This window comes from Oncorhynchus mykiss, chromosome 25 (assembly GCF_013265735.2).
Source record: "Oncorhynchus mykiss isolate Arlee chromosome 25, USDA_OmykA_1.1, whole genome shotgun sequence".
NCBI lineage: Eukaryota > Metazoa > Chordata > Actinopteri > Salmoniformes > Salmonidae > Oncorhynchus > Oncorhynchus mykiss.
This window is the reverse complement of record NC_048589.1, coordinates 43,167,433-43,184,044: the sequence shown is the minus strand read 5'-3', so window position 1 is coordinate 43,184,044 and position 16,612 is coordinate 43,167,433. Positions and strand designations below refer to the sequence as shown.

At 41.6% G+C, this 16,612-nt stretch overlaps 1 protein-coding gene across 1 annotated transcript in view; it reads left to right on the top strand.

Moving 5' to 3' along the window:
• LOC110519337 (M1-specific T cell receptor beta chain-like) overlaps window positions 1–12,626 on the top strand; it is a 50,135-nt gene extending 37,509 nt beyond the window's left edge. Inside the window, exons 3-7 of the mRNA XM_036962366.1 lie at window positions 2,577–2,623; window positions 6,929–7,279; window positions 7,434–7,460; window positions 7,986–8,092; window positions 11,516–12,626. Coding sequence (XP_036818261.1) covers window positions 2,577–2,623; window positions 6,929–7,279; window positions 7,434–7,460; window positions 7,986–8,092; window positions 11,516–11,539 — 556 coding nt within the window. The 3' untranslated portion in view covers window positions 11,540–12,626. The remainder of the gene's footprint in view (window positions 1–2,576; window positions 2,624–6,928; window positions 7,280–7,433; window positions 7,461–7,985; window positions 8,093–11,515) is intronic.
• Window positions 12,627–16,612: the final 3,986 nt, after the last annotated feature.

Sequence of the window (16,612 nt, the reverse complement as noted above, 5' to 3'; positions counted from 1 at the left end):
CATCCCTGGACATCCCTACTGCCTCTGATCTGGAGGACTCACTAAACAGAGAACATCCCTGGTCCTCCCTACTGCCTCTGATCTGGAGGACTCACTAAACAGAGAACATCCCTGGTCATCCGTACTGCCTCTGATCTGGAGGACTCACTAAACAGAGAACTTCCCTGGTCATCTCTACTGCCTCTGATCTGGAGGACTCACTAAACAGAGAACATCCCTGGACATCCCTACTGCCTCTGATCTGGAGGACTCACTAAACAGAGAACATCCCTGGTCCTCCCTACTGCCTCTGATCTGGAGGACTCACTAAACAGAGAACATCCCTGGTCATCCGTACTGCCTCTGATCTGGAGGACTCACTAAACAGAGAACATCCCTGGTCATCTCTACTGCCTCTGATCTGGAGGACTCACTAAACAGAGAACATCCCTGGTCATCCCTACTGCCTCTGATCTGGAGGACTCACTAAACAGAGAACATCCCTGGTCCTCCCTACTGCCTCTGATCTGGAGGACTCACTAAACACACTGTCTGAGTGTTGGAGTGTGCCCCTGGCTAACTAGATAAAATACCAAATCAAATAGTGCCATCTGGTTTGCTTAATATAAGGAATTTGAAATTATTTATACTTTTACTTTTGATACCTAAGTATATTTTAAACCAAATACTTTTAGGCTTATACTCAAGTAGTATTTTACTGGGTGACTTTCATTGTTACTTGAATCATTTTCTATGAAGGTGTCTTTACTTTTACTCAAGTATGACAACTGGGTACTTTTTCCACCACTGCTAGTATATAAGCCTACCCTTGATATCAAATGAAGCTCTTCGATTAAAAAGGGAGACATTTCTCAGAGATGATCCTACACTGACCTCTGGAGGGAAACTGTGGGATGACACAAAGTCACGCCAGAATTCTATAGTATCCTATTCAATTCAATTCCATTGGCTTGAGATATAAAACAAAAGAAACACATTTAAGATTATCCCTAAATACATATATACCTTTTATACAAACCATTCCACAATATAATGATACTGTCACTAAAGCATATACCTCATACCAGTTAAATAAAGGTTGAATAAAAAAGAAAGAAAGAAAAAAGATATGATCAAATGCAATTAGAATCAAGTTAGAAGGTAGTGCAAGTTTAAGACTGGATCTTGTCAGCCCTGCTCTATGATAGGCTGTTACTGTCACCTGATGCAGCATGGCAGGGGGAGAGGAGAGGGAGAGGGGACAGGGCTGTGCCTTAGACAGCTATCATTTACATTTTTAGATTTTAAAAAACATATGTCCTCCTCTTCTCCCCTCTCCTCTCCTCTCCTCTCCTCCTCTCCTCTCCTCTCCTCTCCTCTCCTCTCCTCTCCTCTCCTCTCCTCCTCCTCTCCTCCCCCTCCTCTCCTCCTCCTCCTCCTCCTCTCCTCCCCCTCCTCTCCTCCTCCTCCTCCTCCTCTCCTCCCCCTCCTCTCCTCCTCCTCCTCCTCCTCCTCCTCCTCCCCCTCCTCTCCTCCTCCTCCCCCTCCTCTCCTCCCCCTCCTATCCTCCTCCTCTCCTCCCCCTCCTCTCCTCCCCCTCCTCTCCCTCCTCCTCTCCTCCCCCTCCTCTCCTCCCCCTCCTCTCCTCCTCCTCTCCTCCCCCTCCTCCTCTCCTCCCCCTCCTCTCCTCCTCCTCTCCTCCCCCTCCTCTCCTCCTCCTCTCCCTCTCCTCCCCCTCCTCTGCTCCTCCTCTCCTCCCTGCTGCTTTTCTTAGTACTGCTGACGGAAATAGAAGCTGTCAGTTTGGATCAGGATCCCACTCCAGTAACAACAGTAGAATGCCATAATATTAATTATAAACATTACATTTGGATATTGTCTTTTTACATTGTCTTTTTTATTGATGTTATTCATTACATCAATCAATAGAGAGATAAAAAGTAAATATCCAAATGTAAATGTTTATTATTAAAATCATGAATTTGATGTTCTATTTATAGGGCCAGGATCCAACTGCAGTAACCCTCCATGCCGAGGCACCTGCTGCTGCAGACAGATACTGAGAGACTGAGATGGTGAGAGAGATACAGAGAGAGAACAGGGGAGGGGAAATAAACAACAGAAAGAACAGAACGAGTGTTTTTGTGTGATGCTTTCACACTGTGGGGACAGGGGGCCACGGTGATATATTTACATAGAGACGCCGTACAAAAACCTCCTACCATTCACTTCCATACAGGGCAGGTCTGGGGCCTATTCACACACTACTACAGACTGTCGAGGAGTCTGGAGAGATGTTTTGATAATACTGAAGGATAAAACAAGATTTCAACCAGTCTTCAGGATTATAAAATCTGCTTTATTGGGAGCATTTTCCTAGACAAAACAACAAACTTATGGAGTCAGATTTAGTTCCATAAGGGAGTTGGTTTGATTCATGTTTGACCACAAAATCTCCTCAAATGTTTTGCTGAACTCAGTAGTTATTTTTAGAGTATCTCTGAGTATCTCTGAGTATCTCTGTTCATATTCCCTTGAGGCTGAATGACAAAAAAGATCTGAGGTATTTTTGGAAGAGGAGGAAAACGATGTGACACTGGAAGTGAGGCCTACTTTGGGAATGGAACCAAACTCACTGTTTTAGGTAAGTTCACTTCAGATGAACGACATTGATATAGATCTGTAACCCTGGAGATGTTTGATTAGTGTCTCTGATTCAGCTGAACTAAATGGTTGATGTGAAAACACTGTGACTTCAAACCAACCAGCCTTCTTTGGCAATGGAACCAAACTCACTGTTTTAGGTAAATACTTCCTAATTGATTTACTTACTGTACCTGACAATGTTATGTTTATGGATCTAATAGTTCATTTGAACAATTGGCAAGTCGTAAAAAGCGGTTATTATGTTAGATGCCAAATACGTAGACAAGTTCAGTAGCTACTGGTTGGCACATTACTGCTCAGTACGTCCGCACTGTGACAACTATGATCCTGCATTCTTTGGAGCAGGAACCAAACTGACTGTTCTGGGTAAGAGAATATTCACCATGATGGAACTAATGGGTCTCTATTTGTGGTTTAGGGGTTTGGTGATGTGAGGAGTTAGTTGATTCTAGATTCAGTACATTAGATTAGTTCATACTAGTGTTACTCCGCTTTTTGATGTTAAGCCTGTACACTGTGCCAACTATGAGGCCTATTTTGGACAAGGCACCAAATTAACAGTTCTCGGTAAGTGATCCCGTACACTATGTTTGGCGTACGGACAATGAATGTGAGTGAGACAACATGCTCGTGAGAAGAGATTTGATATCGTAGTATTACAGTATGTTTGAGTCATCTGTGTCGGTCTTGTTTAACTGGTTGAAACGCGGTGTTGATCGGTAGGACGTCTTGACCAATACAGTTATCGAAGGCCAAGTACGATTTAAAGTTGACGAGAAAAGGACTTGCTTGACTAGAGCAGTATCCCACTGTACTGTGTTAATGGGGCCAGGCTCAGCACGTCTATACTGTATATCTATAATAGAGCAGTGTTCCACTGTACTGTGCTAATGGTGTCGGCCAGGCTTACTTCGGTGGAGGAACCAGGTTAACTGTTCTAGGTGAGAAATGACACTGAAAAAAAGAGCAGTAAGCTGTTGGTTATAAACCATGTAAACTATGTGGTTATAATGTAGGTGGTTGTAAAGTTTATTAGAGAATGGTACTGTAACAGAATGACTGGGTGGTATCTATCGATCGTCCTCCTGACGTGGTTACATACAGGTGGAGTAAATCCACTGTGCTGGTGGTGTCGGCCAGGCTGACTTCGGTGGAGGAACCCGGTTAACTGTTCTAGGTGAGACAACACACCAACATAATATAACGTTGGCACCTGATTGTGATTTTTAAAAACTACAATTTAAACACCTTTATATCTTATGGCTACAGTCTGTAGGTTACAGTGTGTGGTTGATATTCATGGATTGGAATGTGACCTAAAGATTGGTCGAGGTGGAACGCACTTGAATGTCATTAGTAAAATAGTCCCCATAATTGATTTGGTTGTTAAACTGTGTCAGATTTAACCACACTCAGCTGAATGTCTCAGAGGTCCTGTGAAGAGTTTTTGAATAACTTTAACAGAGGAACAAAGATCGAAACAAAGTCAGAGAGACAGTAAAGATACTGCTTTGTGTCTCTGTGCTCGTACTCGGAGGCATATTTTGGAGCCGGCACCAAACTCACCGTTTTAGGTAAGAAAATGAACAATGAACTGTTGTGGACTCTATCTGACAAATGTACACGAGGAAATAACAAAGACCAAAACATTTTTACATTTGGCAATATAGAAAATATCGGATTTGACTATACGTCTAAATGGTGTTAAAGTAAGAGACTGTATTTGAATGGATCCCAGTAAATGCATTAGTTATGTGCTCCAATCATCATGGTTATAACGCTGTCTGGCTCCGTGCCCAGACACAGTCTTCCTTCATTATAATACCTATCAGCTAGAGGAGAAGAGGTTCCTTAGCAGTGGAACCAGACACAGTCTTTCTTCATTATAATACCTATCAGCTAGAGGAGAAGAGGTTCCTTAGCAGTGGAACCAGACGCAGTCTTCCTTCATTATAATACATATCAGCTAGAGGAGAAGAGGTTCCTTAGCAGTGGAACCAGACACAGTCTTCCTTCATTATAATGCCTATCAGCTAGAGGAGAAGAGGTTCCTTAGCAGTGGAACCAGACACAGTCTTCCTTTATTATAATACCTATCAGCTAGAGGAGAAGAGGTTCCTTCACAGTGGAACCAGACACAGTCTTCCTTCATTATAATACCTATCAGCTAGAGGAGAAGAGGTTCCTTCACAGTGGAACTAGACACAGTCTTCCTTCATTATAATGCCTATCAGCTAGAGGAGAAGAGGTTCCTTCGCAGTGGAACCAGACACAGTCTTAGGTACTTAGGTCAAAACAATGATCCATTTCATCTCTACATAATCTGGAAATGATTTTGTGATGTCATTACATTTCATAGAATAACTAAATCCAACAACCAAAGACAGCAGGTTGGGGATGTAAAGGCTGCAGCTAAACTCTGCTAGTACTGAGTGGTGAGGAGGGGTTATTTCTGTAGCTCTGTATCAGTGTGAACACCAACCAGGCGTACTTCGGCAACGGCACCAAACTCACAGTTCTGGGTGAGAAAACTGATTCTGTCACCTGTTATCTATGCCGTCATGGGTTTATCTGTTAGTGAAAGAGACGTTGTCTTGTTTTTTTTATCCGGTGTGTGAACCAGAGATGGAGAGAAAATATCTTTATGGTTTATAAAACAATGTTCCAATTCCTCAGGCGTTTGGTTTGTAATGGATCTATATTGTGGTGTTGTATCAGTTTGAATGGAAGTGCATAACAGTTCAGAAGAGGCAAAGTAACAGATCTGTGTCAGATGTCATCGAGTGTCTGTAATGTAGAGCATGGTATGTCTCTGTGGTACACGGATAAGGCAGAGTTTGGTCCAGGTACCAGACTCACTGTTCTAGGTAAGGGATTCAGCTTTTCAACTTTCTTTAAAAAAAAATATTGCAAATACATCATCATGAAATTGTTTTTAAATTAAGGGCTTTGTTTGCTTTGCATTCCTGGCATAGTTGAGCATGAAAATATTCAGGGGGGGGGGGGGGGGGGGGGGACATTTAAGCTGTACAAAGAGCTAATGATAAAGTGAATTAGCCCTATGCTCTGTCGACATAGACATGCTTAGAAATACGGTATTACTTCCTTTGCTACAATACTACTGCAAATACACCAATGGGTAGCTAGAATCCTCTTGGTTTTCTGTCTGTGAGGATGTGGTGTGCTCTGGTGCTAATGCTGCCTACTTTGGAGAGGGAACTAAGCTAACAGTTCTGGGTAAGAAAACTGTAATACTGTTATAATACTGTAGTAATACTGTTATAATACTGTAGTAATACTGTTAGAATACTGTAATACTGGTAGAATACTGTAATACAGTTAGAATACTGTAGTAATACTGTAGTAATACTGGTAGAATACTGTAATACTGTTAGAATACTGTAGTAATACTGTAGTAATACTGTAGTAATACTGGTATACAACTGTAATACTGGTAGAACCTGTAGTAACGCTGTAAGAATACTGTAGTAATACTGTAGTAATACTGTAGTAATACTGTAAGAATACTGCAAGAATACTGTAGTAATACTGTAAGAATACTGTAAGAATAATGTTAGAATACTGTAGTAATACTGTTACAATACAGTAAGAATACTGTTATAATACTGCAAGAATACTGTTATAATACTGTAAGAATATTGTAAGAGGAATACTGTAATACTACTGTAGTAATAATGATACTATAAGAATACTGTAATAATACTGTAGTAATAATGATACTATAAGAATACTGTAAGAATACTGTAGTAATAATCATACTATAAGAATACTGTAAGAATACTGTAATAATACTGTAGTAATATTAATACTGTAAGAATTCTGTAAGAATGTGTTTCTATGTGTTCGACTTGGCATACATTTATTGATTAATGACATTTTGTGATGAACTCTCTCATTGATTCATTTTGTGATGAACTCTCTCATTGATTCATTTTGTGATGAACTCTCTCATTGATTCATTTTGTGATGAACTCTCTCATTGATTCATTTTGTGATGAACTGTCTCATTGATTCATTTTGTGATGAACTGTCTCATTGATTCATTTTGTGATGAACTGTCTCATTGATTCATTTTGTGATGAACTGTCTCATTGATTCATTTTGTGATGAACTGTCTCATTGATTCATTTTGTGATGAACTGTCTCATTGATTCATTTTGTGATGAACTGTGTTTTAAAGCACTCGGGTTCAGGTATGATGTCGACAGCAAACAGAGCCATTGATTGAGTGTTAAAATACTCCACTGTTTTCTCCATGCAGATCCAAACATCAAAGTCACTGAACCCACAGTGAAAGTCCTAGCACCCTCCGCTAAGGAGTGTGAAGACAGAAACAAGAAGAAGAAGAAGACCCTAGTGTGTGTAGCCACCCGCTTCTACCCCGACCACGTCACGGTCTTCTGGCAAGTCAACAATGTCAACAGAACTGAAGGTGCCGGGACCGACAACAGGGCCTTGTGGGATAAAGACGGTTTATACAGTATCACCAGCAGACTGAGAGTCCCAGCCAATGAATGGCACAAACCAGAGAACAGATTCACCTGCATTGTCAGCTTTTACGATGGGACTGACAATATAAGAGTGAATGACACCATTAGTGGAGATCTCCAAGGTAATAAAACAATGAACACTGTCTGTGTTTCTGAGAAGAAAGAGATTTGACTGAACTAGTACACTAGTTTTGAGGCTCTAATGCATTCCCCAATGTCTAAGTGGTACCGTGGTGTATAATCTCATCTGAAACTCTCCTTCTTTGTTTCTTTCAGGTCAAAGTGGGGGAGAGATAACGACAGGTAAATGTGCCCATTTTATACCTGTATACTGTACTGATGACCTGCATACTGATGACCTGCATACTGTACTGATTACCTGTATACTGTACTGATGACCAACATACTGATGACCTGCATACTGTACTGATGACCAACATACTGATGACCTGCATACTGCACTGATGACCAATATACTGATGACCTGCATACTGTACTGATGACCTGCATACTGTACTGATGACCTGTATACTGTACTGATGACCTGTATACTGTACTGATGACCAACATACTGTACTGATGACCTACATACTGTACTGATGACCAACATACTGATGACCTACATACTGATGAACAACATACTGATGACCTGCATACTGTACTGATGACTGATGACACTGGCCTAGATCATTAGTTGGATCCTCAGGGCCAAGAAACACTAACCTAGATCATTGGTTGTGCTGTATTTTTCTCAATGGCTGATCTGCTAACAATATCATCTGATACCACCTTAATCAAGGTAATTTGAATGTATTATTGTCCTTGCAGATTACTACGTGAAGAGCACCCAGACTGCCAAGCTGGCCTACAGCATCTTCATCGCTAAGAGTACCTTCTATGGCCTGGTCGTCATGGTTATGATTTGGAAGTTCCAGGTGAGTTCGCTGCAAATGTGATAAAGGTTAATCTCTCTCCTCTTCTATCTCTGCCTTGTGCTAAAGGAGTCCCAGATCAGTTTCGTACGGTCTTGCCAACTCCTATGGTCAGGTTGACAGTGACCACACAAACAGATCCCACTGGGCACACCACGTCGTTTCAACGTGGATAATTGGGAAATATTTGGTTTAGACGTTGATCAATCAGATTACAATTTATGTTCACCCAATCAAAAAAGACAGCCAAAAGTTAGTTGAATTCCCAGTGTGTCTGATTTTTGGTTGAGTTGTCACCCAAATGTCTATCACTGCTCTTTCAACCATTGAAAAGCACAGCACGGTTCAAATGGGGATCCACTGTCAGATGTTGAATCATTTATAGAACAGATTAATGTGTTATCACTGGGCTTCATCTAATAGCACAACACAGTTCAAATGGGGATCCACTGTCAGATATTGAATCCTTTACAGAACAGATTAATGTGTTATCACTGGGCTTCATCTAATAGCACAACACAGTTCAAATGGGGATCCACTGTCAGATATTGAATCATTTATAGAACAGATTAATGTGTTATCACTGGGCTTCATCTAATAGCACAACACAGTTCAAATGGGGATCCACTGTCAGATATTGAATCCTTTACAGAACAGATTAATGTGTTATCACTGGGCTTCATCTAATAGCACAACACAGTTCAAATGGGGATCCACTGTCAGATATTGAATCCTTTACAGAACAGATGAATGTGTTATCACTGGGCTTCATCTAATAGCACAATCACTGGGCTTCATCTAATTGCACAATCACTGGGCTTCATCTAATAGCACAATCACTGGGCTTCATCTAATAGCACAATCACTGGGCTTCATCTAATTGCACAATCACTGGGCTTCATCTAATAGCACAATCACTGGGCTTCATCTAATAGCACAATCACTGGGCTTCATCTAATAGCACAATCACTGGGCTTCATCTAATAGCACAATCACTGGGCTTCATCTAATAGCACAATCACTGGGCTTTATCTAATAGCACAATCACTGGGCTTCATCTAATAGCACAATCACTGGGCTTCATCTAATAGCACAATCACTGGGCTTCATCTAATAGCACAATCACTGGGCCTCATCTAATAGCACAATCACTGGGCTTCATCTAATAGCACAATCACTGGGCCTCATCTAATAGCACAATCACTGGGCTTCATCTAATAGCACAATCACTGGGCTTCATCTAATAGCACAATCACTGGGCTTCATCTAATAGCACAATCACTGGGCTTCATCTAATAGCACAATCACTGGGCTTCATCTAATAGCACAATCACTGGGCCTCATCTAATAGCACAATCACTGGGCTTCATCTAATAGCACAATCACTGGGCCTCATCTAATAGCACAATCACTGGGCCTCATCTAATAGCACAATCACTGGGCTTCATCTAATAGCACAACACAGTTCAAATGGGGATTCACTGTCAGATATTGAATCCTTTACAGAACAGATTAATGTGTTATCACTGGGCTTCATCTAATAGCACAACACAGTTCAAATGGGGATCCACTGTCAGATATTGAATCCTTTACAGAACAGATGAATGTGTTATCACTGGGCTTCATATAATAGCACAATCACTGGGCTTCATCTAATTGCACAATCACTGGGCTTCATCTAATAGCACAATCACTGGGCTTCATCTAATAGCACAATCACTGGGCTTCATCTAATTGCACAATCACTGGGCTTCATCTAATAGCACAATCACTGGGCTTCATCTAATAGCACAATCACTGGGCTTCATCTAATAGCACAATCACTGGGCTTCATCTAATAGCACAATCACTGGGCTTCATCTAATAGCACAATCACTGGGCTTTATCTAATAGCACAATCACTGGGCTTCATCTAATAGCACAATCACTGGGCTTCATCTAATAGCACAATCACTGGGCTTCATCTAATAGCACAATCACTGGGCTTCATCTAATAGCACAATCACTGGGCTTCATCTAATAGCACAACACAGTTCAAATGGGGATCCACTGTCAGATATTGAATCCTTTACAGAACAGATTAATGTGTTATCACTGGGCTTCATCTAATAGCACAACACAGTTCAAATGGGGATCCACTGTCAGATATTGAATCCTTTACAGAACAGATTACTGTGTTATCACTGGGCTTCATCTAATAGCACAACCACATGAGCTGGATGGCAGTTGAGAGTTACATTATAGCACACGGTACAAATGATCAATGCCATTTGAGATTCTATTTTAAGCGGAGATCTCTCAACAATCCATCCCACGATAGCACAGAGGTCATAATCACTGAAAAATAGCATAGCTAAGCGTGACTGGGTTAAAACCTGGGATGGAAGACAAATTAACTCTCCAGTAGGAGGGGCTGCCCAGCATAATGTTTTTGTTTCTGATAGTGACCCTGACCTTGAATATCTGATATTGTTTTAAATCGATCAAAATTCAAAATATTTTGTCTATGTTGAAATTAGTTTACCATAATGACACAATCCTGTGATTTAAATTTCACCCCCCACCCCCCCCAAACAAAAACAGTTTACGTCGATTACTTTAATTTAAAAAAAAAGTATATTCTACGTAGATTCCACGTCACAATACGTTGACAAATAGCGTTGAAACGACGTTGATTCAATCAGTTTGAGCCCAGTGGGATGTCACATGACAGGCAGGCGGGACACGCAGGACAGAACAAACAGATCTGGGACCAGGCTAGGTGATGACCAAAGGAGTTGTCAAGACAACACAAACAGATCTGGGATCAGGTTAGGTAATGACCATAGGAGTTGACAGGACAGCACAAACAGATCTGGGATCAGGTTAGCTATGGGCTAATAAAGGTTTGAACCTGACACCATCATATAAATAAAACCTTGATTCTATTTCTGTGGACACCATACTGACACCATACTGTCTTTATCCTGTATCTCTGTGTTTCCCATACAGACACCATACTGTCTTTATCCTGTATCTCTGTGTTCCCATTCAGACACCATACTGTCTTTATCCTGTATCTCTGTGTTCCCATACAGACACCATACAGACACCATCCTGTCTTTATCCTGTATCTCTGTGTTCCCATACAGACACCATACTGTCTTTATCTTGTATCTCTGTGTTTCCCATACAGACACCATACTGTCTTTATCCTGTATCTCTGTGTCTGTGTTTCCATACAGACACTAAACAGACACCATACAGACACCATACTGTCTTCATCCTGTATCTCTGTGTTTCCATACAGACACCATACTGTCTTTATCCTGTATCTCTGTGTCTGTGTTTCCATACAGACACCATACTGTCTTTATCCTGTATCTGTGTGTTTCACATGCAGACAACATACTGTCTTTAATCTCTGTGTCTGTGTTTCACATGCAGGGCTCCTCAGAGAAACAGATTTAACGGAATACAAGCGGCCCAAGGAGGATGTCCTGCATGGGTGTTGATTCTTCCATGTGATCAAGAATGGACTGGCAAATGGGCAATTCTGGCAAATGCCAGATGGACCGATTCATCTTTAGCCCAGTGGGCCTGTCTAAATTGGCTTTTTTTTTTTAGCAAAATAATAATAATTTGTCTAGTAAAGAGGGTCTTAAAGAAAAACATGGGCAGGTGTGTTAGAAATGCCTGGGCCGGTTTCTGGTCCCAGTCTGCCCCTGCATATAATTGTATTGTCCATTGTGCTTATTGTTGCCAGTATCTCTTTATTGCCCTGTCTATGTGAAGATGTGCTTTTAAGAATCTCCTATGAACATGAACTGGCAATTTAAATGTATATTTAAATAAATTCAGCCAAAACAATCTTTCCATTAACTTACAAAATCAATGTCTGTTTGTTTTTCCAGTAATTACAGTAGATTATGTATCAATACACTTTGCTTTCCATTTTCTAAATGTTAGTTTGTGAATAATAAACGGTATATAATTAGGGGACAGATCAAAATGTACCTCTCCACAGTTACAAATATTTCCACGACCCTCCGCCCTCATAGAATTAACTCAATATAATGTTTACGACCACAAATAACAAGAACTGTAGCGACCCTGTTTTTATAAACGTGGATATTGACTTTGCCACTTCAGTCTGCTTTTCTGGCACAGTTGATGCCACGCAGGGCTTTGGGCCAGAAGGTTGAGGGTTTACCGACCACCACAGACGAGCTCCCTCTCCCTGCCTGTTTCATCACATTACGATCAGAGACGGAGGCAGACCATGATCAGCTAGGGGGAAATCAGAGTTTCAACATTTTGATGCCATATTTATATAAAATATATTCAACGAATCTTCCACCGACAGGTTTGACAACCAATTAACAAAACAAACCAACTTCGAGCACTTCGATATCATGGTTTGTGTTTTGAACAAACAGAAAATACATCCCTCCCTGTCTTGTAGACTTACCCAGTATTGAAGGCTTGGCTTGACAATCTCCTAGTGTCATTAAACTTTCTAGTGTTTTGGAACAATGTCTCTTTTCATTCATCAATTGGCCACTGCACAGTTTGGATTGATTGATTGATTTTATTTGTCTGTACAAAACAAATACATATATATATATATATAGAATAATCAGACACTATACTAGATGTTTGGGGCTGCAGGGGAACCATGATGTTCAGCATAATCATACACTAGACTAGATGTTTGGGGCTGCTGGGGAACCATGATGTTCAGCATAATCATACACTAGACTAGATGTTTGGGGCTGCTGGGGAACCATGATGTGAAGCATAATCAGACACTAGATTAGATGTTTGGGGCTGCTGGGGGGAACCATGATGTTCAGCATAATCAGACACTAGACTAGATGTTTGGGGCTGCTGGGGAACCATGATGTGCAGCATAATCAGACACTAGACTAGATGTTTGGGGCTGCTGGTGAACCATGATGTTCAGCATAATCATACACTAGACTAGATGTTTGGGGCTGCTGGGGAACCATGATGTGAAGCATAATCAGACACTAGATTAGATGTTTGGGGCTGCTGGGGGGAACCATGATGTTCAGCATAATCAGACACTAGACTAGATGTTTGGGGCTGCTGGGGAACCATGATGTGCAGCATAATCAGACACTAGATTAGATGTTTGGGGCTGCTGGGGGGAACCATGATGTTCAGCATAATCAGACACTAGACTAGATGTTTGGGGCTGCTGGGGAACCATGATGTGCAGCATAATCAGACACTAGACTAGATGTTTGGGGCTGCTGGTGAACCATGATGTGCAGCATAATCAGACACTATACTAGATGTTTGGGGCTGCTGGGGAACCATGATGTGAAGCATAATCAGACACTAGATTAGATGTTTGGGGCTGCTGGGGGGAACCATGATGTTCAGCATAATCAGACACTAGACTAGATGTTTGGGGCTGCTGGGGAACCATGATGTGCAGCATAATCAGACACTAGACTAGATGTTTGGGGCTGCTGGTGAACCATGATGTGCAGCATAATCAGACACTATACTAGATGTTTGGGGCTGCTGGGGAACCATTATGTGCAGCATAATCAGACACTATACTAGATGTTTGGGGCTGCTGGGGAACCGTGATGTTCAGCATAATCAGACACTAGACTAAATGTTTGGGGCTGCTGGGGAACCATGATGTGCAGCATAATCAGACACTAGACTAAATGTTTGGGGCTGCTGGGGCACCATGATGTGCAGCATAATCAGACACTAGACTAGATGTTTGGGGCTGCTGGGGGGAACCATGATGTTCAGCATAATCAGACACTAGACTAGATGTTTGGGGCTGCTGGGGAACCATGATGTGCAGCATAATCAGACACTAGACTAGATGTTTGGGGCTGCTGGGGAACCATGATGTGCAGCATAATCAGACACTAGACTAGATGTTTGGGGCTGCCGGGGAACCATGATGTGCAGCATAATCAGACACTAGACTAGATGTTTGGGGCTGCTGGGGAACCATGATGTTCAGCATAATCAGACACTAGACTAGATGTTTGGGGCTGCTGGTGAACCATGATGTGTTTGAGTCTTTATGGTGTCTGTAGCTTCTAGGTTTTCATCTAATTGGTCGACAGATTATCATAAGAAAATTCAAAATCTTCATAAAAACAATATGCCATTTCAGAGTTTCCATCAGTAAAGTTTGGAGCCGGACAACATGGGAAGATTGTAATTTACCGAACATTTGATAAATTGGACATCCATTCAGATCCAACCTGGCGCAGATCAATTAACGAGGAATAATGTGGCCAAATGAGCCACATTTATATGTCCTTAAAAACAGCCTAATAAAAATAATTCATTATTTATCTGTTATTTTACCAGGTATGTTGACTGAGAACACGTTCTCATTTGCAGCAACGACCTGGGGAATAGTTACAGGGGAGAGGAGGGGGGGATGAATGAGACAATTGTAAACTGGGGATTATTAGGTGGCCGTGATGGTTTGAGGGCCAGATTTGGAATTTTACCAGGACACCAGGGTTAACACCCCAACTCTTACGATAAGTGCCATGGGATCTTTAATGACCTCAGAGAGTCAGGACACCCGTTTAACGTCCCATCCGAAAGACGGCACCCTACACAGGGCAGTGTCCCCAATCACTGCCCTGGGGCAATGGGATATTTTTTCAGGGCATTGAATGCAAAGGCTTAAATGTCTACTGTATGATATAACCATTTTAATATATACACTACCGTTCAAAAGTTTGTGGTCACTTAGAAATGTCCTTGTTTTTGAAAGAAAAGGACATTTTTTTGTCCATTAAAATAACATCAATTTGATCAGAAATACAGTGTAGACATTGTTAATGTTGTAAATGACTATTGTAGCTGGAAACGGCTGAGTTTTAATGGAAAATCTACATAGGCGTACAGAGGCCCATTATCAGCAGCCATCACTCCTGTGTTCCAATAGCACATTGTGTAGTACCTGCAAAACACCAGTCTCAACGTCAACAGTGAAGAGGCGACTCCGGGATGCTGGCCTTCTAGGCAGAGTTTCTCTGTCCAGTCTCAACGTCAACAGTGAAGCGGCGACTCCGGGATGCTGGCCTTCTAGGCAGAGTTGCAAAGAAAAGCCATATCTCAGACTGGCCAATAAAAATAAAAGATTAAGATGGGCAAAAGAACACAGACACTGGACAGAGGAACTCTGCCTAGAAGGCCAGCATCCCGGAGTCGCCTCTTCACTGTTGACGTTGAGACTGGACAGAGGAACTCTGCCTAGAAGGCTAGCATCCCGGAGTCTCCTCTTCACTGTTGACGTTGAGACTGGTGTTTTGCGGGTACTATTTAATGAAGCTGCCAGTTGAGAACTTGTGAGGCGTCTGTTTCTCAAACTAGACACTCTAAAATACTTGTCCTCTTGCTCAGTTGTGCACCGGAGCCTCCCACACAGTTTGCGCTGTTCTGTGAAGGGAGTAGTACACAGCGTTGTACGAGATCTTCAGTTTCTTGGCAATTACTCACACGGAATAGCCTTCATTTCTCAGAACAAGAATAGACTGACGAGTTTCAGAAGAAAGCTATTTGTTTCTGGCCGTTTTGAGTCTGTAATCGAACCCACAAATGCTGATGCTCCAGATACTCAACTTGTCTAAAGAAGGACAGTTTTGTTGCTTCTTTAATCAGGACAACAGTTTTCAGCTGTGATAACACAATAGCAAAAGGGTTTTCTTTTGATCAATTAGCCTTTTAAAATGATAAACTTGGATTAGTTAACACAACGTGTCATTGGAACACAGGAGTGATGGTTGCTGATAATGGGCCTCTGTACGCCTATGTAGATATTCCATTAAAAAATCAGCCGTTTTCAGCTACAATAGTCATTTACAACATTAACAATGTCTACACTGTATTTCTGATCAATTTGATGTTATTTTAATGGACATAAATGTGCTTTTCTTTCAAAAACAAGGACATTTCTAAGTGACCACAAACTTTTGAACGGTAGTGTGTATATACGTAGCCTCTTTAAAGGAAGAGAAGCTTAGGCCAGAATAACTCCAGAGAGATAGAGATTTGCCCGTGGCAAGCTACGACACCCACATGCGTTTCCTTATGTTAGATGGCTACTGCATCTGCTATACAGACATAGACTTACAGAAGGAGGGTAATTCAAACATTTTCTATCTGAATATTTTGTATAAAGATTAGTATTATATTGTTAGATTATAGGAGTTACTCTGGTTGGGCTGCTGAAACAGTCTTCCTCAACTCAAGTCCAACTGTCAGAGTCCGTTGGAGCTCTGCTGAAAGTCTTCCTCAACTCAAGTCCAACTGTCGGAGTCCGTTGGAGCTCTGCTGAAAGTCTTCCTCAACTCAAGTCCAACTGTCAGAGTCCGTTGGAGCTCTGCTGAAACAGTCTTCCTCAACTCAAATCCAACTGTCAGAGTCCGTTGGAGCTCTGCTGAAACAGTCTTCCTCAACTCAAGTCCAACTGTCAGAGTCCGTTGGAGCTCTGCTGAAACAGTCTTCCTCAACTCAAATCCA